Here is a 25,642-nt window from a genome sequence, read left to right as displayed (position 1 = left end):
CCAAATCTCGTCACAGGCTGTATTCTGACACAGGCTACCTAGGTCGATGGCAAACGCTGCTGCTTCACTAGTCGGTCAGACTGCAGAGGAGAACTGAAGGTAACTTCCGTATTCACAAAGAGAAAAAGGACCAAAACTCGGCGAGCGCGCTTCCTTGGAAATTACGCCTCGCTGCGGAAGTGAAACGTGAGACTTCCACTCCAGCAAACCTCTCACGCAAAAATATCCCTGCACTTAAATCTTACGTTGTTATTTATGTACATTCCTTGGCGTATAAAAAAAAATAAAAGATTTGGTATGTTTTGTACATTTTATTTGCCAGAATATCTTAGGAAATAAAATCATTACCCCAAATCAGAAATATATTTTAAATTTTACTACTTACAGTTTTCTCAAAAGCTCTCACCAAAACCAACACCAAACCTTCCCCCAAAACTCTAAGTACACAGGACTGTCAGTTGAAAAATATTAACTTCAAGAAGTTCATTTTAATTATAAAGAATATTGCCTTTCTAGAAACACTGGGAACAATGAAACAAAATACCAAATATCAATGGCCAGTATGTACACCGATAATGATCGTGGCAAAGTGTGCATCTCGCTGGACAGGTTGATACAATGCTTAAAATCATACAAAGTTTGAAAACACAGTTTCAGCAAAGTTTCCGGGAAAACGGGACGCGCCAGAGCTGGTAACCGGGAAGGCCCTCGGCTGCGTGACCCACGGGCCCTACCCGCCCCGCTCCCGGGGCGCGAGCGTCTCTCTCCGGGAAACAGAACGACTGCGCGCGGACGGCGCCGCCTGCGCACGCAGCGTCAGGCATCGGTGTCGCTCCCCGGTCCCGGGCCGCCGCCGTCGGGCCCGTCGCTCTCTTTGTCCCAGTCCTTCATGGACGCTCCCATCATGAAGTCGTCGCGGAGGATGGTCCAGCCCGGGCCGTCTTCTTTCGCTTCGGTCTGAGGACAATCACAGAACCAAAACATTCAACAGCCAATTCAACCACAGCGCACCTGAATCGGCCCCAGCCCTCGGCGCGGGGGCGCCCCCTGGTTCTCCGGCCAGAGAGGGACCACGGCCAAGCGCGCACGGGCCTCTCTGTACGCAGGGACCGTGTCTGCACAAACATGTGACAGAGCCGGGCGTTCACAGAACACGTGCCTCGTGGAAGCAAAATAATGTTTGCAATGGGGAGAAAATACAGGAAGATCTAGGCTCGGTATCAACTCGTAAAGTCGTTTCACAAAAGAGTCTTATTCTTTCAAGGTCACTGGTAATTTACTAAAACTTTTGGCAAATTATTTTAAGATGAACAGAAATTTAATGAAGGCGTTTAGCCCAGAAGAGAGAAAAGGAAGCCAGCTGGGCGCTGCCCTGGGTTTTCACAGACGCGATCTCACGTAAGAGCTGATAAACATGTGAACCAAATGTTCTTCATTCGGGCCATGACCTGACTGCCTGACCTCATCAGGTAATCAAAAGCCTAGTCACATGAAAAAAATGACAAATAAATGAGCAGGCAATAAGCATCACAGGTAGTCGATTCATTTTGTTTCTTGATAGGCTTGACATAAAACTACGCGTGTTAAGAGCCCAACGGCAACCTCTCCTTTTGTGGTGCAACAGCACCACCTGGCGGCGTTACCCAGGTACTGCAGTACGCGCAGAACTGAGAGCTCTGCTTTCTTTCCCTCGTTCCACAAACAGTAAGAAATCGGTCTCCGGCAACGTTCAAAACAAAGTCCCTGTCTTCATGGAGCTACCAGCCGATGCGTTTCTATTTATTCCATTCAAAGAAATAACACTTGGAAAAATCTCTAAATCTGCAAGACCCCATGATATTTGGTTAGAAGACAGTATTATCTTTAGGGGGTTTAAACCATATAAAAAGAAATTTTTAGCAAAAATATATTAAAGACATTTGTTGGGTCACAAGACATTATTTTTGTTAAAGCTCCCTTTTAACTGAAAGATATGGCCCCAAAACAACCGAACCATTCAAAACCGCTGGATGCCGCGACCAGGAGGAAACAAGCCCCCCACCGTCACCCCCACCCCTTCCTGGGATCCAAGCGCGAAGCAGGACTGGTGCCCAAACATGACCCGAGGGCTGGACAGTGCGCCACCGTGATGCTTGTCTGCCCACGAGCAGGCTCCGCCTCCGCGGCGGCCTCCACGCGGCCGCTACACTCGCCCCGCCACCGCAGAAGGGCTCCGCGGGGTCCCGGCAGCCCGCCCTGGGCCTCCGAGTCGCTCCTCGGCGCGGGCACCAGGGCCGGGGCGGGGCGCACAGGGTCAAGGCCGCCAACAAGCACAGCCCCTGGGCCGGGCGCATGGCCCGCAGTCCCAGTGGACTCCTGCGGCTGCAGGGACACGGTGCTTTTCATAGAGAGAGAGAAATCTTTATGTATCTACCTATGACAGAGCTTAATTTATAATCTGGGACAATAAGAGACTAAAATAACTAACAATGAAACCAACGTTCTGAACAGTGCCCTGGAGTAAAAGGCGTGCGACCCTCTCTTGCTCCGCGGGCCGGGCCGGGCTGTGGAGAGGCCAGGCCGGCGGAGTCTCCCACGCGATCTTTCCGGACGCCAGCGGCCGCGGGTAACTAACACCGTGGGGGTGAAGCCATGGATGGAGGGGCCACTGCAGCTCAGAGGGAAAGGGACAACCGGGGGCCAAAGGGAACGGTTCATTCATCAAAATGGACTCACAGGCTTGTCCTGAAAGACACTCACGGAAACGTGTATTTTGGCCCGAAGAGCAGCAACAGGGCAAATCCAAAGCTTGTCCTAATCGCCCAATATAAAGACCAACAAGGAAGAAAGGCCTTCCCGGGGCAGTTGTGGCGGCAGGGTTCTTGCTTCATAAGCATAAGCGACCGAAGCAGTGGGCGACAGTTCTTCTCAAAGCGCGGCCCCAGGTCAGGCGTCAGCACCGCCACTGCTTTTTGGAAATTCAACTGCTCGGGCCCATTGCAGACCTGCGGACCCAGAGCCGGGGGACAGAGCCCAGCAAGCGGTTTGGCCGGCCACCGCGGGGTCCCCGTACGCGCGGGAGCGCGGAGCCCTCCGGGCGAAGAGGCCGTAAGGCCCGCGCGCCGGCCCACACGCGGTGGGCGCAGGCTTCTCCCACCCTCCGCCGGGCCGCGCGCCCATCCGAGCACCGACGGAAGCGGGCAGGACCCGGCGGCCGGCCCAGCGACCTAGCAGCCTGCAAGGTAAAACTGAGTCAATGCACACACTTAACGCAAACCACATGAGGCCAGGAAACAAAACGGTCCCGCCCTCCCTGGCCTGGTTTTATATAAATATTTCATCAAGATCAGACAGAAGCATCTGTGTCAATTTGGAAACTGAAGACAACCCTTAAAAATGTTAATCAGCTTCCATTTCAAGGTTCAAACCTACCCTGGCAGCTACTGAAAAGAAAACTGAAAATACTTTGGAATTATTCATTAGTCTAACACCAAACAATGAAGAGCGGAGCCTCATTTCAATTCTGAAGAGGGAAAATTAAAGTTGAATTCTAAAAAAATAAACCACGAAATCCCAGCTACAGTTAGCAATCAATACTTGATTTATTTGCTTTCCCCTAGAAGAATGTCAGTTTTCACTTTTAGTTTCACCTAAATTCAAGAAAGGTTCTCAACACTGGCTAAATGCATCTCAATACCTTTGTTGCTGCAAACTTTTGGTGCGCTACCTGTCCTCAATGATCTCCTCTACAGGTGATTAAAGCCCACGTGAGAAACGAAGGGTGGAGGGAACCCGACTGCCTGAGAACTGTATTCCGGCAGAAATCAACAGGAGCAAAACGCAGCCCCAAACCTTCAGAATTTGAATGAGAACATCAACGCTTTCCTAACTTTGCAGGGCACTATAACTTCCCGATAGTCATAAAGGGCTCAAAATTTTCAACGTGGAACCTACGAGGCATATGACAGACCCCATATGCAAACAAACTCAAGTCTGTCTCTGATCGTTAAAGAATTCTTCAACAACTCCTAAGTGCTCTGACCACTCCTGGCTTTCTCCATTCCTTCACAAATTTGTTTCAGTCCATTTTAACTGTTTTCCTAGGATGTTTCACATGGGCTCCCATTTTGTTAACTCTGTGGACAGCTTCCAGATTTGTGCAGAGTTTCCACGTTCCGATGTGTGCGAGGTCCAAGCAAACTAGAAAAGCAGTCAGTGGGACGCCCTGGAGCCAGGGCCGGAGCCGGAGGCGGAGACAAGGACTGAACCTTCCCGAGCGCTTACTCAGCTGCTGTGCCCTGGGAAGGCGGTGGGTCACGTGCCCTAAGAGCCGTCTTGCATCTCATCTCAAGCTGACCTTTCCGTAAGGAGAACTGGGCAGGTAAGGGGCTTGGAAAAAGGTCGATGAGGTAAGAGCTGTAGAGATTTCCCTAGCTTTTCTTTACCTACTGACAGAGAACGCTGGGAACCCGGCGGCTTGGGCCCAGAGGCTCTCGCAGGCCCTGGGGCAGGAGGCCGAGGGCTGGAGTCGCTGGGCGGGCAGCTTCCCGCCCGCAGGCGGTGGCCGTGAGGCCTGGCAAGGACGACTAGCGCTCCCCCCTGTAACCCCTGCGCCCCCACGGATCCTGGGAAAAAAGGATCAAATGCCGAAACCAGGTCAGCTTCAGTCAGGGTCCAAGCGCACGGCCCACAGACGGCACTGCAGCGTCCCAGGGGGTCGGACGGAACACGCCCGCAGGGCACGCTTCTTTCATGCACTAGCTTTTTGTTCACTGCACTGTTTTCGTTTCAACTTCATTTGCGGCCCTTGATTTTACTACAAGCTCAACACTTGGGTCCTGGTTCAAAATGCTTCTATCTGGTGACGTCTACGCTGTGTCTCTGTCTCTACATCCGCGCCGCAGAAGGGAGTTTTAGGAAACGCTGAGGCAACTCTGGCTCTCCTCGCTGTTTACATTCTCTTGAGAACTGTTAGTAAGCCGGAGTTGACTAAGCTGACTAGAACGACAAATGTAACATCTCAAGGAGCCTTCCGGGGACACAACTGCTCGATACATTTCCGCCCCCACCAAGGAGCCTGGGCTATTTAGAAGGCCCTGCTAGCCAGCGCCTAGAGCTCCGCCTGTTCTTTCACCTGGAACGTTACAGCACTTAAATGAGAAGTCAGATTTGTAAACAAATGAGCAGAGCCGTGTATTCATCCAGAAAACAGACACTGATGTTTTAATATCACAGATTTGTTAACAAGCTTCGATGAGAAAGCAGAGGTAAAAGTTCTTTGTAAAACCACGAAAGGCTATATAAACAAAAACTAAGTTGCAGCTCCTGAAGAATATTCCCAGTATCAACACAGCTCCTGACGCCAAGGAGACTCAACCACGAGTGGGCTGCCCTCGCCAGGGCTCCGGGGAGAAGCGGGCGGCGCCAGGCCGGGGACATCCTGTCACCCTAGAGGGTGGGGAGGCACTCAAAGAGGGGGGGTCAGGCCCAAAGGCCCCGAGGCCAGGGTGCAGTGTGATGGCCAAATCACAGCGCACTGGGTATCTAGGAAACTTTAATTCCTTGGTAAATAAAAACGTCACCTATAAGAGAGACCTTTCTAAGTAAGTTCCAAAATTCTGAAATGTGGAAAGGAACTTCCCGGACAGTTTTGGGAAACAGGCTCTCAACGGAGGGGCTGTGGGAGGGAGGACGCCCCACTGCACGCCCCTCGTGCGGGCAGGGCGGGGGCACAGCGCCAGCCCCGCTCCCCGGGGGACCGTGCCCTGTGCGCAGGCTCTGGCGGCGCCGCCCTGCCCGCAGCAGCGGGGACAGCTGCCTGAGGGCTCTGGAGGGTGCGGCTGGGCTTCTCTCCGGATTCGGCCAGTTCCCATCAAGGGGGCCTGGGGCAGGTCACGGGATCCTCCCCACTCCGGCTTCTCAGCTCCAACACGGGAGTGCCTCCTAAAACGATCATGTGAAACACCCCCCACGGCACCCGGCACAAAGCAAACAACAGCAGGTCCCGCCCTGCCCTCTCCCACTGTCCCTCCTTACTGACGCCCCGAGCCCGCGGGGACCCACACCCCCCAGCCTGGGACACTGCGATCTCTACAGATGGTCTATTCACAAAGACAGGGGCACTTGACTGGCCTGGTAGCGCCTGCGCACAAACCCAGCTTTCCTGGCAAGTAAAACCATGTGAGTAACGTAGCTCGGCCACGGCCGAGAGTGGGGACTGATCTCTATGTCCTCACAATCTGGCTTTATCATTCTGTAAGAGCTGCGCAACACTGGACCAGATACGCTTCAATGCGGGAGACTGTTCCAAATCGAAACACAAGTTTTACTGAATTATTAGAGAGCTCTGGGGTTATCCAGTAATTCAGAAGTAGTAATAGTTTAAGAGTTTCCTTTCAAATCGGTTTCCAACTACAGATCCATCTGTGCGTATTCTCTGTTGAGAAAAAACCACTAAATGAAAAGAACTCATTCTAATGACATGCAACAAAAAATAAAAATAACTGCGAACCGCGACGCAGCGCTTACGACGCGCAGGCCCTGCGGACGTGAGCTCGCGCGGCCCCCAGTGCCTGCGAGGCGGTTACTGCCCGCGGGACGATGGCCTCGGAACGGCGGGGAGGCCTGAGGCTTGAGCCGGGTAAGGGGCCCAGACGGCAGGCCAGGGGCGTCGAACCCCAGCGGTCCGGTGCCTCAGACAAGGCCATACACGTTCTCCACTGCCTAGGACTCAAAAACGTTTGGTTTTTTTTTTAAGCAAGACATAGTAGAATATTCTGAATTTTAAAAGTGCACCCTAAGTGTTAACACGTGGCATGAGACCCACTTTCTGCGGGGCCATCACACTTTTAGAAAGGGCCCCATCCTCACTGATGGGAACCCTCTACCGACAGCTACATCAACAAGAGGATGATTCTTCAGAGGGGCCCAGAGGCGCGTGGGGCCACCATCATTATTTTTTATTTTTCAAAAGTAACTAGAGGTCGCTACCCTTACTCTGTAACTGGTTCTGACTCTTCCCTCTTAGCTGTCCGTGTTCCCACCACAAGCCAGGGCCCGCCCCTGCCCCCTGCCACACACAGGCTCGCCCAGGCCCCAGCTGCTGTTCAGATCAGGGACCACCCTGCGTTAAAGACCAAACAGCTATTTTCAAAGAAGTGACCACAATGAGAAACGGGCTGTAAAGCGTTCCCATCGGCAGTGATGTGTACAGTCCTGCTCATTCTCATTTCAAACTCGGAGTCTCTCTTTTGTCTAAACTCTAATCTATTTAGGCATTTGCAGTAAACAAACATTAAGCTGAATTATTTACAAAGTTAGGATTCCACACATTCCTGTTGGAGCAGCTTTTATGTGAGAGTAACAACACTGTTGCCATGCAATGTGGGGGCAACTTAAGGACAGTAGCCTTCCCTACCCACCGCGGCCTGCCCTGCACACCCCGAGCTCCATTTAAAAGCTAAGCCCCGAGCACTGTTGGGGGCCCGCTGGGGGCCACCTGGGGGCCGCGTAAGGAGCGCCTGCATTCCTAGCTTCCGCCTGTGGGTGCGGGAATTCAGGAATGGGGTATGTACTTTTACAAGTCCAGCTCTAAGTTTCTAAGATGCCCAAGAAACCGGGTGTTTCAAAAGCACTCCCACCTCTAGAAGTCTAGTTTCTGAAGAAACTGCACAGTTGCCATTTATGAGAAACGTGTAAGAACAGAGGCCCCGAACTTATTTTTGTGTCTGACATTTAGAGAGCTCATAGCACAAAGACAGAAAAAATGAAGAGATGCCTAGTCTCCTCCAGTAACTTAACCTAGAGATTGTCATGGCAATTTGGTGCCCGGCAATTGCTAAGGAAATCCTTTCCAATAGAAATTAGCCAGCATTTTTCTTTCCTGCAAAAGTGTTACTGTAGTTCCATCATAAAACAAAAGCTGGTCGGGATGAAACAGCAAATCCCAATCGACAAAACCCGTGCGCAGAGCCTGCCACTCGAGAGCGTTAGTAACGCGCGGCCAGGGCGCTCCTATCAGAGGGCAGCGCAGTCCCCACGCCGGGAGCCCCGCGACTGCACTCCCTCCCGCCGGCTTCCGGGAGGCAGGCCACGCTTGCACGGCACAGGCCAGCGCCAGACCGCAGGACCCTTCTCTAGAAAGGGGACAGGGACCCAGAAGACTCCGAAACCGACAGTGGGCATTCCCCGCAAAAGAGCCAACTCGACTCCATCAGAGCTCACCAACTGGAGGGCCCGGGCGGGCGCTGGCGGGGCGGGCGCTGTGCTGACCCCGCGGCTGAGAGAGATCGCCAGGCCAGAGTCGGTCATTTCGTTCCCCACGTCCCACTAGCTCCTCTCAGCCAGCGCGGTCGGATGTCGCCAGTGACGAGGACACAACCTGCCTTCTGAACCAAGAGGGTTACACCCCCAGCAGGCCCCTGGGGGTTCACGAGGCCCTTTCCCACGACAGCGCCAGCCAGCACCCTCGCCTCGTCAGCTGCCATCCAGGCCCTCAAGCAGCTGTCAAGATGAGGTAAAATGGCAACAAAATCAAGGAACTCGAAAAACGCTTTGACCCAGCCTGAAATTCCTAAATGCTCTTCTCAACAGTTTCAACTGTTTTCCCAACACACACGCACAATACCCCACTATGAGCAAACTCTCATTTCCTGACTCAAGTACCTTTTGCTGGCAATAAAATCAACCCATCAACTACAACTACGTACTTTGCTTTACTTATTTTTTTAAAAACACTCCTTTTGAGATTAAAGCACATTTCAGACCCTTTCACCTGGACACTAATAAAGGCAACGCTTGGGGCCCACAGGTCCCAAGGGCTGGGGAAGCACCATCTCGCCAAGGATCATGGGAAGCATTCACGTTCTTCCTCTCCAAGCAGACACCTGCCGGCGGCCTGGCTCCCGATGTCCTGCTCCCCGACAGCCCGAAGGTCAGCTCCTCCCTGTCCGAGAAGGCTCACCCATCGCAAGGCCCTCGGGGGGAAACACCTCACTCTGAAGCTGTGCACCTCCCCGAGGTTTCCAGTCTCCAAAAAACAAGGCAGGCAGAACTTTAGATGGGACCGTGTGGCTCTACCTCTGAAAAGTACATCTGAACCTACAGGCTGCTGAGCTCTAACAGCAGGGCTGTGACATCCACAACTGGCAATTTCCGTACTGAATGAATCATCACAAAACTTAGGAACCCAAATTACATTAGGCTGTGGGCATGTAACATGGTGTGAGATCTGAAAAAGCTATCATTCTACTTTGTGTCCCCCCGCCCCGCCCCGGCCACGTCCTTAGCGTCAAAGCTGAAAGCCTGAGGCACCGGGCCTGTGCGAAAGCCTCACCTGCTTGGCTTTTGAGTTCGTGCCCGTGGAACCCGGTTCGTCTGCCCGTCCGTCCATCCCTCTCAGAACGCTGATGAAGTCCCTCTTGGAAACAGTGGAGATCAACTTGGCGCGCTTCCTGACAGAGCCGCCAGCTTCCTTAACCTTCTCGTCGACGTTCTTCTGATGCTTCTGAACAGCATTGAACAGCTGCACGACACCCCTGTATCGCAAAATGGCCAGAACGATAAAGTTAATCAACGGTCACACTGGAGCACAGATTCCGAGGACAGGAACAACGTATTTTTACTGCTCAGGAAAGAGGCAAGCATTTAGTAGGCACGCAAACAGAAACAGTTGAATGGTTAGACAGTTCGGAAAGATGAACATCCGTTTCAATGAATGAAAATAAGGTTATGAATTTATTCAGAGAATGAATATATGTGGACTGATATGTAACCTGTTTTTCTCAGCTTAGGTCCTTCTAAATCAACTTGGCCCAGTTAGACCTCAGAATTACTTTTACCAACCGCGTCTGTCTCTCTGACTGCGCTCGCACGACGGCCCAGGCACGGCCCGCCGCCGGTGCGCCAGGGAGAGCAGAGCCGTCAGTGGGCCGACGCCTCACACGAGGGCCTGTTTTCTGGGTCTTTATTTCACCTGTAAACAGGAAAAGTAATACCCACACAGCTGAACAGGCTACACTACCTCCAACTCTTATCATACAAAACTAATTTTAAAATCCAATTTCTAAAAATGTCTATTTGCAGACTTAGTATGAACTCTGGAATCTCATTAATAGTTGTTTTATATAGATACTACAGTAATCATTAGAATACACTGGTTAAAATAAAACATACTGTTGAAATGAATTCCACCTCTTTTACGTTCTTCACTATGGCCACAAGAAGAACTCACACGACGTCTGTGGCCCCCGGTGCGTGCCCACCGGCTGGCTCTGATGGAGACCCCTAACACCCTGTCCAGCTCGAGAACGCCACACTCTCCCCACCTCCCTGCTGTGACCACCACCGGCAGCGGCAGCAGCACCCGCCCGGGCCCGGGCCAGCGTGCACGTTCCGGTCGGGTGTCTGAAGAAGCTGGGGCCCGACCGCCCTGCGCCCAGGCTGCTCCTCAGCCTTGTGCTCGCAGTGCGCGACCTTGGGAAACAAGGGAGCGTCCCCCCGGACGAAGGGCAGGCCTGTCTCTGCCCGCCTGCCATCTGGCCCGCCACTGAGACAGCCCGCACGGTTAGCCACCGCACCTTACCCGGAGGGGTCAGAAAAGGACCGAAATAATGCAGGCGGCTAGGAAGCTCAAGTAGTTCCCCTACATACAACTGCTGTGCCCTTTAAGTAGGAGCCCCACAGCTGTCTCCTCCATGAACCTTCCCCGCCTCTTCTGTTATGTGACCCCAACACACAGGATGTGCCTGTCCTTCCACAGGGGTGGGCAGGGACCACCCAGCAGCCACCAGATTCCATTTATCTGGACACAGAGGGCTTCAAACACCCATCTGGTGCCAATGACAAAAAAAATGCAGAAGGAAAGGATAGCATGAAGCTGCTATCTCATATAATTTGTTATGCCTTAAATATTACACAAAGCAAAATCATCCAATGCCAGACACACAGCCAGCCATCTTAAGAGAAACAGCAGTAGGTATTCTGATTACACTGTTCTTGTGACTATAAAACAAGATGATCTGAAATAGGTTCATAGCAAACAGACACTTAGCACATTGTATTCTTACCTCACCAGACCTACAAAACCTCTGGCTGAATTCCGTCTTAAGCAGGCTGGCTCAAGTGCAGTCGCCTGGCGCTGAGCAGGCAGAGCTTACAAACCACGTCAAGTCAGGAGTGCATCGCTCTCAGAGCTTGGCGCGCTTGGGTCTTCGGGGGCGAAGCCACCGTCTTACCTCGTTGCAATCCTCTGAAGGTTCCTCTCCGTTTCTTTGTCTTCGACCACATCTGGCTTGACTCTGCACATCATTTCCCATTCCCGCTTCTTATCGAGCTGTGTTATAAATAGTGTTAGGTGAGAGTATTAGGCATGTTTGAAAGCGCAGCCCACTTTGATATGATACCCTGTGAAAGGACAGGGGTCATAAATCATTCTGGCTTAGTCTGTCACAGGGACTTCACGGGCCCCACGCTTTGGGGGAGCCTGTGGTTCTCACTCGGCGTGTCATGGGAGAGGCGCGGGCGGGCTCCTGCGGGGCCCTCTGACAGCAGGGGCCTGGCGGGCAGCCAGCATGTGCCCGGCAGGACACGTGGGGCTGGCAGGCAGGCCAAGGTGGGGGGTGGGCACGCGAGAGCCCCAGGCCTCGTCTGCCGCCACCAGCTCTCAGGGGCAGCATCGGGGGGACCCCCAAACTGCCGTCTGTGGTAACTCTGAGTTAAACAGTTTCTCTTTATTTTCAGGAAGCGACTTCCTCAGCAGTCAGAATGAGGAAGCATTTTTATCTGCTATTAAATCAACAGCATCATATCCAGATGCATCCTATTTATACAGTGGCTGATTGTCTTTTCATGGAGTCATGTAAGCCCCCTTCTCTGACCGCGCACCTGGCCACGTGGCCTCTCCGTCACAGACCGCAGTGCGCTGGTGATCTGCCATCACGCAGAAGTAGAAGGGGGGCCAGGAAACAGGAAAACCGCAGACGAAATAATCGAATTCAAAAGGGTCCCCAAGGGGTCCCCGCGCCCCAGGCACCCAGGGTGATAAAACCGCTCCAGACCCCCTTCCCAGCTCCACACGTCACCAAACAGCAAGAGACGGACCTCGGCCAACACCCAGGCGCCGGGGCCAGGGAGCAGGTCCCTGCACACCCTCCCCTCTCCTGGCTCCTAGGAACAAAAGCGTCTAGCAAAGCTCCCAAATTCCTACTCTCGCTATAAAGATTAGCCGGATTCCTTTCTAAAGGAACAGGTTCCTCCTCAAATCAGATCATCGATTTTAGCTGTCAAGAAACTCACTATCAGATTATGCCAAGAATTAAAAAAAAAAAAAAAATCTTACTTTTAGGTTTAAAGCAGTTGATTCTGAATTATCTGTCGTGCTCAAGGGAGAATAGACTTGCATAATCCCAAAGTATTTTTCAACTCTGAGCTTTTATACTTATGATCAGAAATCAGTGCTTGCTATCTGGCACACCGGTCGCCTCCCACAGACTCTGACCAGAACGCAGCAGGCGCGGGCCGGGGCACGGGCTCCCCCGCGCTCTGTGGGAGCCCCACCTGCAGCCCTGCTCTGGCCTGGGGCGGCGGCGCGCTCGGTCTCCCGGCCTCCGGGGCGGCTCTCTCCCTGGGACCCTGGGACCCGGGGACCCGGTACCAACGTGTTCTGATATTTGTAGGGCCTCTTCTCGTTTTGCCAGATAATCAAGATTCAGATTCTCTGTTCAAGTTATCGGCATGATTTAGAGACCCGATTTATCGTACAGTTCAATGAGACTCTAAGTTAATAACAGAGTAAGTTCTGTTTCAAAGAGCAACGCCCGAAGAGCCCCGTCTCTGGATAGCCTTTCAGTTCGCAGCACAAGAACCAAGGACAGAAGTCACCTTGAAACAGAGAAGGGCACGACAAGCTTAAAGGGACTGGATGCCAATTCCAATCTGCTTTCTTTCCTTTTTACCTATGAAGTGCCCCTTGGGAATCAGGACTTTTGTACTGTTGGTACAATTGTAGGAAGTTATTTACTTGCATTAAAAAACAAGACTTATTTCAGTAACCAAATCGTTCAGACATTAAAATACGTCATCAAGTGGAAAGGATACAAGGACCCCATTATTGTTTCTTGTCTTCGTAACGCACAGAGGCAAGCTGAAGTCCAGCCTTTGGGCTCCGATGGGCAGACATGTCACTCTACCTTCCAGCATCGGAGGTTTAACACAAGGAGCACAGAATTCCAGGCCCCCCGGCGGTGAGGGGGTGGGCGCTCAGGGTGGCAAGCAATCCCTAACCATGATGATGCCACCGATTTCTATTATAAAATAGGTTTCAGCAAAAAGTAACTGGTATGGCTATTTGTTCAGGACCTGGTACAGTTAGCACAGAAACAGCTGAACTGAATAAAACAACAGGGTCATGGCCACATAGTAACTACCTGGTTTTAAAAGGATACATTTCCTCGGAGTTTAGTTTCTACTGCTCTGTACAGGTGACTGAAAAGTGAGCATATTCGCCAGGGCAGTTGAGGCTGGGACTCTGAACAGAACCTGCGCTCTCCTTCCCCGTGGGAAGAAGAACGTTAAGCCCCGCGGTGGCCATGGGGCCCGCACCACAGGGACCCCGGGCACAGAGACGGACGGAGGGCGGAGCGGACGCGCGGCCCCCACCCCCGGGGCTGGGGACACACCTGCTTCCTCTTCTCCAGCCTCTCCTGCTTCAACTGCTCCTTCTCCTTCTCCAGCTCTCGGCTTCTGACCAGGATGGTGGGCTTGCTCGCAGGCGTCTTCTTGTTCAGGACCTTGGCCATGGCGTCTGCCCAGCCCGCGTTGGCGCCCACGCGGGCGTCTGCAGCGCCTTCGCTGTCACTGTCCCGGGGGTCGACTTCATCCTCATTGTCAGCCTCCACCGCTTCCTCATCAGATCCGCGCCTGCCTGGGGAGCCTGGGAGAAGAAACAACGGACCCTAACGCCAGAGGCCGAGGCGGCCGCGGCCACGGCCACAGCCAGCGCCACGGCCAGCGCCAGCCCAGGGCCCTGAGCAGTCCTCCACCGGCCTCCCTTCCCGCAACAGGGGCCTCTCCAAGGACGGCAGGCGCAGTGACAGCGGGCCCTTCTGCCCGTGTCGCCAGCCCCCAGAGATCCAGCCCGGCCGAGCCGACGGGGGAGGACGCAGGGACCTCCACTCCCAGGACCCCGGCAGCAAAAACCAAACCCCACCCGCACGCCCACCCTGCTGGGGGGGTGGCGTGAGGGGGACAGAGGCTGGCACGGGGCCAGTGCAGAGGCCTTCAACCCCCTGCCCTTCACTGTGCACTGGTCAACTGAAGAGGTGAATGACGGTTATTTTATGAACAGATAACAAGCCACTTGACCAAGAAAACGGTGCCGTGGTTCCGTGGTACGGAGAAGCCAGACAGCTTCCCTGAGGGATTTGGCCAAATACTTAACATTCTAAATGTACATGCAGAAAAGGCTAAAAACACAGCTTCCTTTCATAGAATTTGTAAATAACTTTACAGCTGGGCATTTTAACATTTTTGAAAAGTAATCTAACAAAGAGACATGTACCCAAGACACGAAGATTCAGTCGCACGGCTGAGCGGCTAGAGACCACCGCCCGGCTCGGAGTTGAAGACACAGTGACTGCACCCACCCCACCACACATCCAGGCGACCACAGAGTAGTCCCTCCTGTAAGAGTCAAGTGGCTGGGCTGGGAACCGGCAGGGACTCCGGTCGGCGGCCCCGCCCGAAGGCGAACTTGCTGGGACGCGGGCGCCTGGAGCTCTGAGGCCTCGCAGGGCCAGAGGCCAACCGCCCTCGCACAGCGCGCAGGCGGCGGCGGCCGCAGGGCCGGTCTGCTCCGAGGAGCCCAGGGGCCGCACCAGGGAACACGGCAAAGGAGAAGGGCATCCTGCGGCCGAGCGGCCCGGGACGGTCCTCGCACACGGAAGAGGGAACGGAGGCGGCGGAGAGGGGCGAGCACAGCTCCGCGGCGCCGCCCCTGCGGAACGCGCTCCCCGCCATCCAATCCTGACCCAGCGAGTCTCAAAAGTCACCAAAAATGCCATTCCTTGCCGCTTTCTTTGAAAGCATCTCTATTAAATAACGGCAAGAGTATCTTAAGTAACGTTTTACATGATGACTTACTTAAAGAGAGGCCTAAGCATAAACAAGGCTCCTCCGGCTCCCTATTTAATCCGATTCTGACGTCCTCCCGTCCAGGCAGAACCACCACCTGAGCCCACGGGACAGAGAGGCCATCGCGGCCCAAGGCCGAGCCGCTGCGGAGCCCACCTGCCGCGCGGGGCCGCAGCCCCACCCGAAGCTCGGCTGGGCCGTCCGTCCTCACCTCCAGGCCCCGCTGCTTCCTCTAATCTCAGCCCACGTGCACGGTCCGCTTTCAAACGGCCTTTCAGTGTTTAAAACGAAAGGAGCTCATTGCCTTGATCACAGTGAAAGGAAGCGAATGTCTGCCAGCTGTTAACCTCCGCGTAACCCTCTGCCACCTTAAGCCACCACTTCCGAGCCGCTCGGAGGCTGCGCTTTGGGCCAGTCGCCGCACCACCCGCAATGTTGGTATTTTCCACAAAAGTAATTTTTTTCAGTGCTGAGAATTCATGAAGGGAAAGGATGCAAAAACTAAATATTTAATATATTTCAAAAATGCGTAACATTAGAAAACAGCCAATAAAACATAAAAATGCAACTCAAACTTATGGGCAAAAATAAAGACGGTTCTTCAAAAAGTAACAACATGACATAAACTTGAGTTAAACACAGGAAGCAAAATAAATTTTTAAAAAGCGCCATCTTAAACCATGAAGTGTGTCAATGGGATCAAAAAACATTAAAAGAAATGATAAAAGCAAAAAAATTGCAAATAATTCTACTGCCCTAATGTGTTGCATATTTCTTAATAAGGAAAAAGAATTTTTTAAATTCACTTGCCACGTGCGCATTTATTTAATTTGAACCATCTCTCTGTATCCTGTATGACAGGTGAATTTCAGAAACCGGAAGACACATGACTCTAGACTTCGACGTGCAAATACAGGTGATGTAAGAACTGTATTATCCCATGATATTAAACAATAAGTAAATTTTGCCAAACGGAGGCTGACAGCACGAGCACTCAATTAGATGTTTGTGTGTCTACCACACGCCAGATTCCAGAGTCACACGGTTTCCCCCCGAAGCATCTTCCTGTGACCGGTGCCCCCGGGAAAGCACATCGCGAAACAAAGCCCCGGGCGGGCAGTCAGCGGGAAGGGAACAGCGGCCACGTGGCACTCCACAGGGTCGCAGCTCTGCAGAGGCACCGAGGGCCAGACTCGCGACTCTTTGCAGAGCACGTCTTCTAGGCCGCGCGTCTCTAAGCGCAAAGAGGCGCGATTAAAAGTCTGTCCAAAGTCTGTCCGTGAGGAGCGCCGGCCTGACCGGAAGCAGGAGTCTCTGTGCCGGCGGCTGGTAAACTGTCAGAACTGCAACACTGCCACCTAGTGTTTGGTCCTGGCGGATTCCGACACGAACTGCAGCCCGTCCCGGTTTTCCGCTGCATCGGCACAGGCATCCGCGGACTTGAGGACTGTGTAAGCCACTCCCACAATCTGCCTCTAAACTCCGGCATTTTGTGTGTGTGTGTGTGTGTGTGTGTGTGTTTCTTAACCAGCTTGAGTACCACAACATGCAATTATGGAAACAATAAATCCATGAAAAGGTCTGTAACAACCTTTTATGAATCAGCACTCACCCCACCAACTAAGAAACAATTCCAGATGAATTTGCTAAAGTCATAGTTTTTATTTTTATTTTTTTAAAAGAAGCCTTAGCTCAGAAGTTTTTGGCCAGGCATTCACTGCAAATGGAAATGATGCTTTTTATATAAATAAATTAGAAATGTCAAGTTAATGAGGTCTTCCAGCACACTAAAAAACAGATTTTACTTCTAGGACATCAAAGTTAATCACAATGCAAATCAAAAAGCAGAACTTGTTCTTCAAAATTTACTGCATCCTATAAAGATGAGATTTTTTTGCATTTTCTACTAACTGATCTTTCATAACAGAAGGTAAGTGGACTGATATAGCCACAGGTCTGAGGGAACCAGAGAAGTATAAAAAATCCCTTTGAAGTCCTGTGTGCCATTTTAGACACTAACTCCAATCTTGCATCCCACCTTAGAACTCTGGAAATGAGGGTGGGCTGCCCAGAGTGCGTACAGGAAGTGATCACTAACGGTTCCAACAGACCTTCCTGTGCTCCCGGAAAGGATCTGCCATCAGAGCCACCACCAGCCACCGCAGCCTGCTGAGGGCTTCCACTGTGGCTCGTACAATGAGGACCTGCACTTTGTATCTTATTTCATTTGACCTACTTTAAATTCACACAGCTACACGCGGCCAGCGGCGCGCATGCCGGGCAGGGCAGCGCTCTGCGGTACGAGGGCGACGCAGGCACCTCCTCTCCTGCTGCCCTTTCCTCACACGTCCAGCTCCCCTCCCAGCCTCCCACCTGTCCCTGATCCCAGCTGGTGTCTGCAGCTGGCGGGAGCAGGAGCCACCGCCCTGAGCCTTTGGAGTTGGGATGAAGTTGTATGAAGACTCACAGTCCCTCAGGACTATTTACTGAGTACCCAGGAATGACATGGAAGGACAGAGAAATGGAAACTCTTCCTCTGGACTTCTGTCCCGGATGGAATGACACATTTGGGGGCGTAGATAAATCAATTAACTTCCACAAAAATTTGTAAGTGCTCTTCTGAAAGAAAAGCAATGAAAAAGGAGTGGCTGCTTGGGAGGTTATTTTCTTCTACAAAGCTGACACTTGAGTTCTTCTTAAAGGGCAAAGCAAAGATTTGAATGACAAGAGAAGGGAGAGGCCAAACAAGTAAGATCCCACACTACCGGCCTACCAGGAGGGGCAGGGTCCCTAAATGCAGAACCCGACACGTCCTAGCTGGGAACCTATCCTCTGTACGGAAATTAAAACGGTCACTGCAACGATCGTTACCGGCATCCCAGGCAGAAGAACAACCAGCATGTCCGAAGGCATGAGGATGTTGAAGGTATGATTCTTAGACAATGACAGGAATTTCACACTGGCTGAAAAGGGAGGTTTGGGGACTGGATGGTAAGGCATGTATACAACAGCTGGTCTGAGAAATGAAGTGTGATCTGGGAAAAATAATCTACGTTAACCCCGAGCTAAAACCCAGCTCTGCATTCCAGCCGCGCCCTTGCAGCTGGTCCAAGGCCAGGCAGCCAGAGCTCTTCCTCCAGGGCCTCACCTCTGGTCTGCGCTCCCAACCTCCTCTCTGCTCGGTCCTGCAGGTTGTCCTTGGGAAACGCCAATACCTTAAGCCTACTCACACCTTCCAAAGTTAGTCTAAGGCAGGTAGAAGTCCTTACAGAAGTCTAATCGTGATCACAGCAGTGCTTAAGAAGAAAGGGATGTTAGGCTGCCTGGATTCAATCTCAATTCCAGACTCAAACCTACGTGACTTTTCTGAAGATTTGACGTTCTGTGCTTTAGTTTCCCAATCTGTGGAAACGGCAATAAAATAGTATCTACCTCACTAGGGTTCTGTGATAATTAAATGAGTACACACACACACACACACACGTTCTTAAGAGTGCCTAGTCTATCCATTGTAAACATTTAAGTATTGATTACACACCAGTCACACACGGCAGCCGCACCTCTTATCCGTGGGGGATGCATTCCAAGACCCCCCAGTAGATGCCTGAAACCGTGGATAATACCGAACCCTACACACACTACACACTATGTTTTTTCCTGTATGTACACACCTATGATACATGAACTATGATACATATACTCTGAAGTTTAATTTATAAACTGGGCACAGTGACAGAGTAACAAAAATAACTAATAAAAAAACAGAACAATTATAACAATATACTGTAATAAAATGTATGTGAATGTGGTCTCTCTCACAATATTTTTGGGCCACACAGCTGGCCGCGGGTAACTGAAGCAGCAGAAAGCAGAAACGCAGATAAAGGGGAACTACTGCAGACACGCATGGTGAGAATTCTAGTGTGGTCGGTGGAGGACAAGAAAGGAGCCCAGAAGAAATACCAGGGGCAGCTGGAATCTGCAAGATGTGAGGTGCTGAACGAGAAGCTTCAGATGACGAGGAAGTCACATCAAGGGGCTAAGAGCTCAGATTATAAAAGCAGAGAGACTGAGCATATATCCTCATTCCACTACTTTTTAAATGCGGATAAGAACAGTAGCTTCCTCACTGGCTGTTGAGATGACTAAATGAGACAACACAGGAAAAGCACTGAGCACAGGCCTGGCACACAGCAGACACGAAATCAATGGCAGCAAGTAACCAGAGGACAGACGAGGACACTGAGATCCTGGAAAATAGAGCAGGGAGGATCCCAAAAGTTTAAAAAAGGATTAAAAAAAAAGAAGGGAGCGTAAAATGAATTGTACTTCCATCGTAATTGTACCCACAGTCTTGGTTAAAATAATGTTAATACTAACGAGGGAACACGTGTTAAGAGCTAGCTACTATTTAAAACATTCATTAACCCTCGCAACACTCCATGAGTTCCTTTTATTATCTATCTACACAGGGGATGATTCTGGAGCTTTTGTGCCAAGTTAGCAACACGCCCAAAGCCACAAAGGTAACAGAGGAGTGACAGGAGACTGTTAGGCTTCTGGGGCACTGCACAGCTTTGCCTCCAAGGTCCTACTCAGACTGATATGTACCGAGCTAATGCAGAAATTGTTCATTGAATATTTTAACAGAGCTTGAATGAAAGAGGAATTTCTCTCTAAGCCTCCATTAACTAGAGCAGCCAGGCCTCATGCCCACGGTGATTTTACCTAAGGGTACAGATGCCCTTGTCACTAAGGGCTCTGGGCACTTGCTGCTCCCCAGCCCAGCTGTGGACCATCTGACTAGGGAGGCTGTGTGTCTATGTGTGTATTTCAAAGGCTACAAACTTGAAACAAATACTCATTGTGTCATCTTCTCCCTTATAACACATGACAGCTATTACTTATAATGCTAGATGTAGCATTTTACCTCCTGTGTATTTCTGATTCACGATCACTTAACGATTTTGACACAAATTTCAAACCCTACTGGAGAGAATTACAATTTACCAAAAATTCACTCTGAATCGTTGTGCTATCATTCAGTTTACATTACACACAACAACTGTCAATTTTACCCTTGATGACCCCTGGCCCATGTGATTAGGAGTTGTTCCCAACCCACCCAATGAGGGAATGGACATTCAGCGCCATATAGCAGGTTCTGAGACACAAGCCATTGCCAAGCTGACAGGTCTCTCCGCACAGAACAAGGAAATTTCTGCAGTCTGACAAACAATACTCAAGACTTTTACACGCATAAAAGAATAATGTCTTACCTTTCTTATACAACTGTCAGAAGAAATTAAGGCAAAAGATGAAAAATAAAGTTCAAACAACGTGTGTTTTTAAGTGAAACTTTAGGGACATCTTGCTAAAGGAAGTCACTTTCAAAAGGATACAATAAGGCATATCTCTATCAATTTTTAGGGTCCAATTAAAATTCAAAGGCAAGTCTCTGATTCAATTTACTGATAAGATGAGCAGGTATATAATAACCCTATAATTTGCACACTGACTCCTTCTAAGTCTGAAGCCAAATTCAATCTTCTGCCTTTACAGTTTCTCATTATCTATTATCTGAAAAATTTTGATAATGTGGTAGTTCTGCCAAAGCCACATATAGACAAATATCTGAACTAGGACAGCCGTTTCCATGGGTCACCTTTCCAGAAATGTGTGAGTTCGTGAGAGGAAAGCAGCAATTTCCTACATTAAATGGCAAAGCCTGAGTCAAACCGAAGGACGATACCCCATCTTATAACCAATGGGTCCACATTACTGAATATATTAAACAGAAGGCCCTTTATTATTTATTCCTATACAGAGACAGTCTAACTCTTGAAAGAAAAAGTAGATGGAAACAACTAAGTCAAACCTAAAATCAAACAGGAAGGCTGGTGAAGGGAAGGTGATGGGGGAAATAAAGGAGTATGGTGACCAGACAGCAAACGCGCTGCTAGGAGCCCAGGGAACAGACTATATTCAGGAAATGGGGAATCCAGAACAGTGTGGCACCAGTGAGCCAGAGAACGTGTGTCTACAAGGAGAGAGCGCACGTTAAAATAGTAAGAGAGTCTACCAGGAATAATATGTACAAGATAGAAGCAAGCAATGGCCAGGCTGGATTTGGACGGGACATGGATTTCTGTCTCCATCCTTATCATTTTTAATGGGACTATGATCTTGATCTCCACCTTTATAACTACCTCTTAATAATAATATTCAATTTATTGTATTATAGTCCTGTGTTTAATATCTTTCCTAAGACTGTAATTCTCAAGCAGGAATTTACTCATCCTTTGTACCCTCAACACCCAGTAGGGGACTGAAATATAACTGAACACAACAAGCGTTCACCAAACTGAACTGGATAATGAGGTTTCCTTGTTAGCAAAAAGCCTTCTTAACCCATAATGTAATTGATCTATATTAGCAAGAGAACCTTAGGACCTAATCGGTATTTATAATACTACAATCAATATTTAGTCAAAAGCGATCTGAGAGTTATCCAGTACTTGAAAAGGGAAATCAAATTCCCTTTTTGTAAGCAGTACTGGTATTTTTCTCCAAATGTAGTAGTGTTTCTTTCTCTGACAACCCCATATGAACCAGTTTATTGAGTTAAAAAAAGAAAAAATATGTATGTGTGTGTCTCAGAACCAAAAGTTCTAATACCTGTCCAACAAATAGCTTGTTTTCCTTAACTCCTTTGGCAGGTAATGAGGACTCTAAGCACACAGGGTCAGCAGCAGCATGTAACAGTTTCTTCTTCTCCGTCCTGGAAGTTCCAGTTTATTCACTCACTCACATAAACATCTGTGAATGATCCACTATGCAAGGGCACTGTTTTAAGTACTGGAAATACATCAATCTCTACACTTAAGGAACTTAAGATTCCAGCTGGGAGAGACACTGAGCAAATAATAAAATGTCAGATGATTTGGGAAACGCTGAAAAAAATAAAGCAAGGTAATAGGTCAAAAAAGTGAAGGCAGAGAGGCATGGAGAACAGTAGTGGTGGTACCTTAGATAGGGTGGTCAGGGACAAGTCTTGTTGATAGCCCATTGGATCAGAGATGAGAGGAACTGAGGGAGAGAGAGCCATGCTCACATCTGAAAAGTATTCTAGGCAGTGAAGCCAGCAAGTGCAGAAACCTTGCTGTGGGAGCATGTTTGATGTGTTAAGCAAAACCACAAGGATATCAACACGGCTAGATTACAGTTAGTGGTTACTGAGGACCAAAGTAGCAGATGATGAGGAATGACCTGAGCCAGACCATACAAGCTGCTGGACATCATTACGGGTTGGGAGGCCAATGGATCACCTCGAGAAGAGGAGCTGAGGTACACGACACAAGAGCTCTAGCTGTGAAAGCAATACCTGAGCAGCAGGAGGTCAGGGGTCGTGCGCAATGTCCTGTGACCTAAGAAACTAGCAGTGCCAAGAATGATAATAAAGGGGAAGCAGGACTGACGCAGCACGGTAAAAGGCCTCAAAACGTCTTCCCTTTAACATCGAGCGTCTCTGCGAGAGACAGTTATCAACAGCTTTTATTTATTCTACTTTAACCACCTACTCTTTCATTCATTGCTCTGTGGTCTCTAACTCCTGAACACTTGCACGCACCTACCGCGTAAGAAAGGGCAAGCACGCCATCCGTCTTCCTGCTACCTGTTTTGGCCTTTTGCCCCTCGCTCCCTGAGACCTATCCCATTGTAGTAAATTCAAAACTTCCTTTCGCTTTTGGCTACCGTAAGCAGCGGTTCCGTCCGTTTTAGCGAATGACAATGGCCCTGAAAACATCTGTTGAAAGAAGGTGGCAAGCTCGAACAGCTGACAGCGTCCCGTCCCTGAACACCACTCCCCGCCAGCCTTCTCACCCAGTCAAAGTCGTCCCCTGGACGCCGGCGGAGATGAAGTTCTCGGGTGCTCGGAGCAAATGCACTGGCATCCCCTGCTTCCCGCAAACTCAGCCTGGCCTTTCCGCACGGCAGCCAACGCTCAGCCCTCGTACGTTACCTCCAATGCCGTCAGGGTCTTTGTTCTCGTCTTCCAGCTCCGGTGCTACAGCCTTGGCTATCATTTTCACCTTCTTCTTCTTCTTTAGGGAGTTTTTCAGCTTTTTCCCCATACCCCCACGTGAGTTCTGCACGGCCGCGGCCATGTTTCTGCAGCGGAAGTGTCCCTGGATAGTTGCGTCGGGTGGTAACAAAAGGAACTTCGGCATGGAGTTCCGGCGGCCTAAGGTTCCGGGGCGGGGCTCTGGAGCCCGGAGTTCCGGGCTGCTGCCCCAAAAGGTTGGGGAGGAGTCTGGCTTCCAGTTGGAAAGCAAATAGAATCCCGCTGTCTTCCCCCTAGGTCGCGTGTGCTAAGGCATCCAGCCCGACCCTTCTCGCTCGGCTCCCGACCGCGGGGCGTAAACCGGGTGCGCGGATCCCTTCCCCGCAGGCGCTCCGCCTCCCTCCCCGGCCAGCTTCTCCCGAAGGTCAGCTTGTCACTGCTGTAGTAGCCCCGCACGCCCTCCAAGCAGCTACCACCGTCGGCGCCTCTTTTTCCCCCTAAATTGTCGGCTCCTTGAAAGTAGGAACCATATCTCATTCACCATTTCGCCCCCCACCCCAACCCCAGGGCTAACAATGGGGCCTGCCCTGTATTAGGAGGGCCCCACCCCCCAAATTTTTTTTTGGAAAGAAGAAAGGTTTGAATCAATGAATGAATGAATCAATTGATACGATTACTGAGTCAGACGGATAAGACAACAAACCCTTACATCGCGTTCTCTAGGTCAGGCATACTCTAAACACTAGCCAAAAGCTTCCAGTTTTAGCGGTAGAGAGTTTCTTGGTTTCTGATACCCGTAGGAACCTCTCAACTGGGCACATTCAGTTGTTTATATCAGGAAAAAATAGTCACACACCCCCACCCACAAATTCAATGCATTTTCAAACAAAACCGTGTGTAGGAAAAAAAATCCATTTCAAATACAATTGGTAAAATATCAAATTCCAGCCTAAACCTTTTGAAAACTGGAATTGCTGGCAACAAGGAGCACAGCTGAGGAGTGGGACGATTAGGACAGCGCTGGTGACCTCACCATGCTGCTCGGTGTAAACCTTTACCTGCCGGTGCCCGCTGGTCCTGAACCCGTGTCCTGCGGACTTTCCCCTTTAGCTCTTGTTTTTGCCTGGTGTTATAGAGTTCAAAACAAAGTTGGGAAAGCATTGAAAAAAAAATTGTAGAGAAGAAGCAAAGTGAGAGAGAGAAATGATTATAGAGGAAAGTAAGATGTCCTACATATGAAACACTAAGTGTTAAGATTGTGTTGATCAGCAGTGATGTTCTGAGCATTTGACGATGTAATATGATGCTTTATGTCAAGGGATTTACTCTGTTTAGTTGCAATTTAAGAAATTGCTCGGAGGGGTAAGGTTGGTTGATTTGTTACACATTCAAGTTTTTCTTCTTAAAAAAACAACAGAGGCCCCAGGTGTTCCTGCAGAAATCTGATTTTTCATAAAGGGATTACAGCTATTAAGTGGGAGATTTCTGTATTAGCTTATTTAAGTGTCACTATAAGTCAATGAGTTAGGTACTATTGTTCCCATTACACAGATGGGGAAACTGAGGCACCAAGGAGAGGAAATAATTGCTCAAGGTCCTACTGCCAGTAAGTGGCAGAATCACATTCAGACCTAAGCAGTCCGCTCCAGGGTTTGTTCAGCCACTGAGCCGGTGTGCCAGACTGTTACACTCACTCCTCTAATGAGCAGTCCTGAAAGCAGACCATGGAAATTGCTGCCAAGCACCAGAATTCATAAATTTGGGTGGGGGGGGGGGAAATCTCTGCCCTCACAATGGATGAAAATAATTGACAGGATGCAAATACAATGTCCTACTGTATAGGTCCCCTAAGGTCCCCTCATAACTGAAGTCCCCTGTCTACTTGCATGAGGACTTGTATAAACATACCTGTGCGAAGTACTAACTTGTGGCCTCTCAGCTCCTCATTCATCCTTTTTGGCTGCTCTATGAAAATACAGTGGGGTCCTTTAAATATTTTCCCTTTGCCTGGACTGGCCGGATGTTCAGCTTTGTCAGTAGAGGGCACTGGAGTGACATTATAAGAAGGAGCCTCCCTCCCAGTTACAGGAGGGTGCTTCAGTAAGCAGCTCCGGGAGCGCAGGTGGCCTCCCCAGCTTCTGCCTCCCACAAGTCACCGTGGTCCACAGCACCCAGCGGCCAGCAGCGGCCCTGGGCCACCCCTCAGGCAGTGTCAGAGAATGCCTTCCAGGGGGACACCTGCCAGCGAACAGCTTCCTCTGGCACCTGAAAGGACATGCATTTCCAGAAAGTGCTGGAGGTTGGATTTCCAGCAAGTTCTTATAAAATAAATTTTGTAAGACTGTGCCCTGCTTACTGCAGGTATTTATTATTCTATGAGTTACCTATTCTTGTAACTACCTGTGGTCCGTCACTTCTCTGTCATCACATTTCTTACTAATGATGGTAACAGGGAGGGACACATCAAGA

The 25,642-nt window shown here is 50.2% G+C and overlaps 1 protein-coding gene across 1 annotated transcript; it reads right to left on the bottom strand.

The window, feature by feature from the left end:
• Window positions 1-322: 322 nt before the first annotated feature.
• RRP15 (ribosomal RNA processing 15 homolog) lies at window positions 323-23,293 on the bottom strand. The gene is made up of 5 exons (XM_054576592.1): window positions 23,132-23,293; window positions 13,656-13,909; window positions 11,214-11,311; window positions 9,314-9,515; window positions 323-957 (listed from the first exon to the last, which is right to left on the bottom strand). Exons 1-5 carry the CDS (start codon window positions 23,274-23,276, stop codon window positions 817-819), a joined length of 840 nt encoding a protein of 279 aa, XP_054432567.1. The 5' UTR covers window positions 23,277-23,293; the 3' UTR covers window positions 323-816.
• Between the last annotated feature and the right edge of the window lie 2,349 nt (window positions 23,294-25,642).

The sequence above is a fragment of the Pteronotus mesoamericanus genome, unplaced genomic scaffold, assembly GCF_021234165.1.
Source record: "Pteronotus mesoamericanus isolate MK-2021 breed Mesoamerican mustached bat unplaced genomic scaffold, CSHL_Meso_final contig_347, whole genome shotgun sequence".
Classification (NCBI taxonomy): Eukaryota; Metazoa; Chordata; class Mammalia; order Chiroptera; family Mormoopidae; genus Pteronotus; species Pteronotus mesoamericanus.
This window is presented reverse-complemented; position numbering and strand designations above follow the sequence as displayed.

Excerpts from the sequence above, each read along its gene's own strand:
- RRP15 (XM_054576592.1), bottom strand. The coding sequence starts at position 23,276 with ATGGCCGCGGCCGTGCAGAACTCACGTGGGGGTATGGGGAAAAAGCTG. Across the intron at positions 11,312-13,655 it reads GGCTGGAGAAGAGGAAGCAG|CTCGATAAGAAGCGGGAATG; the intron begins GTGTGTCCCCAG and ends TTTATAACACAG. Across the intron at positions 9,516-11,213 it reads CTTCAGAGGATTGCAACGAG|GGGTGTCGTGCAGCTGTTCA; the intron begins GTAAGACGGTGG and ends TTTGCGATACAG.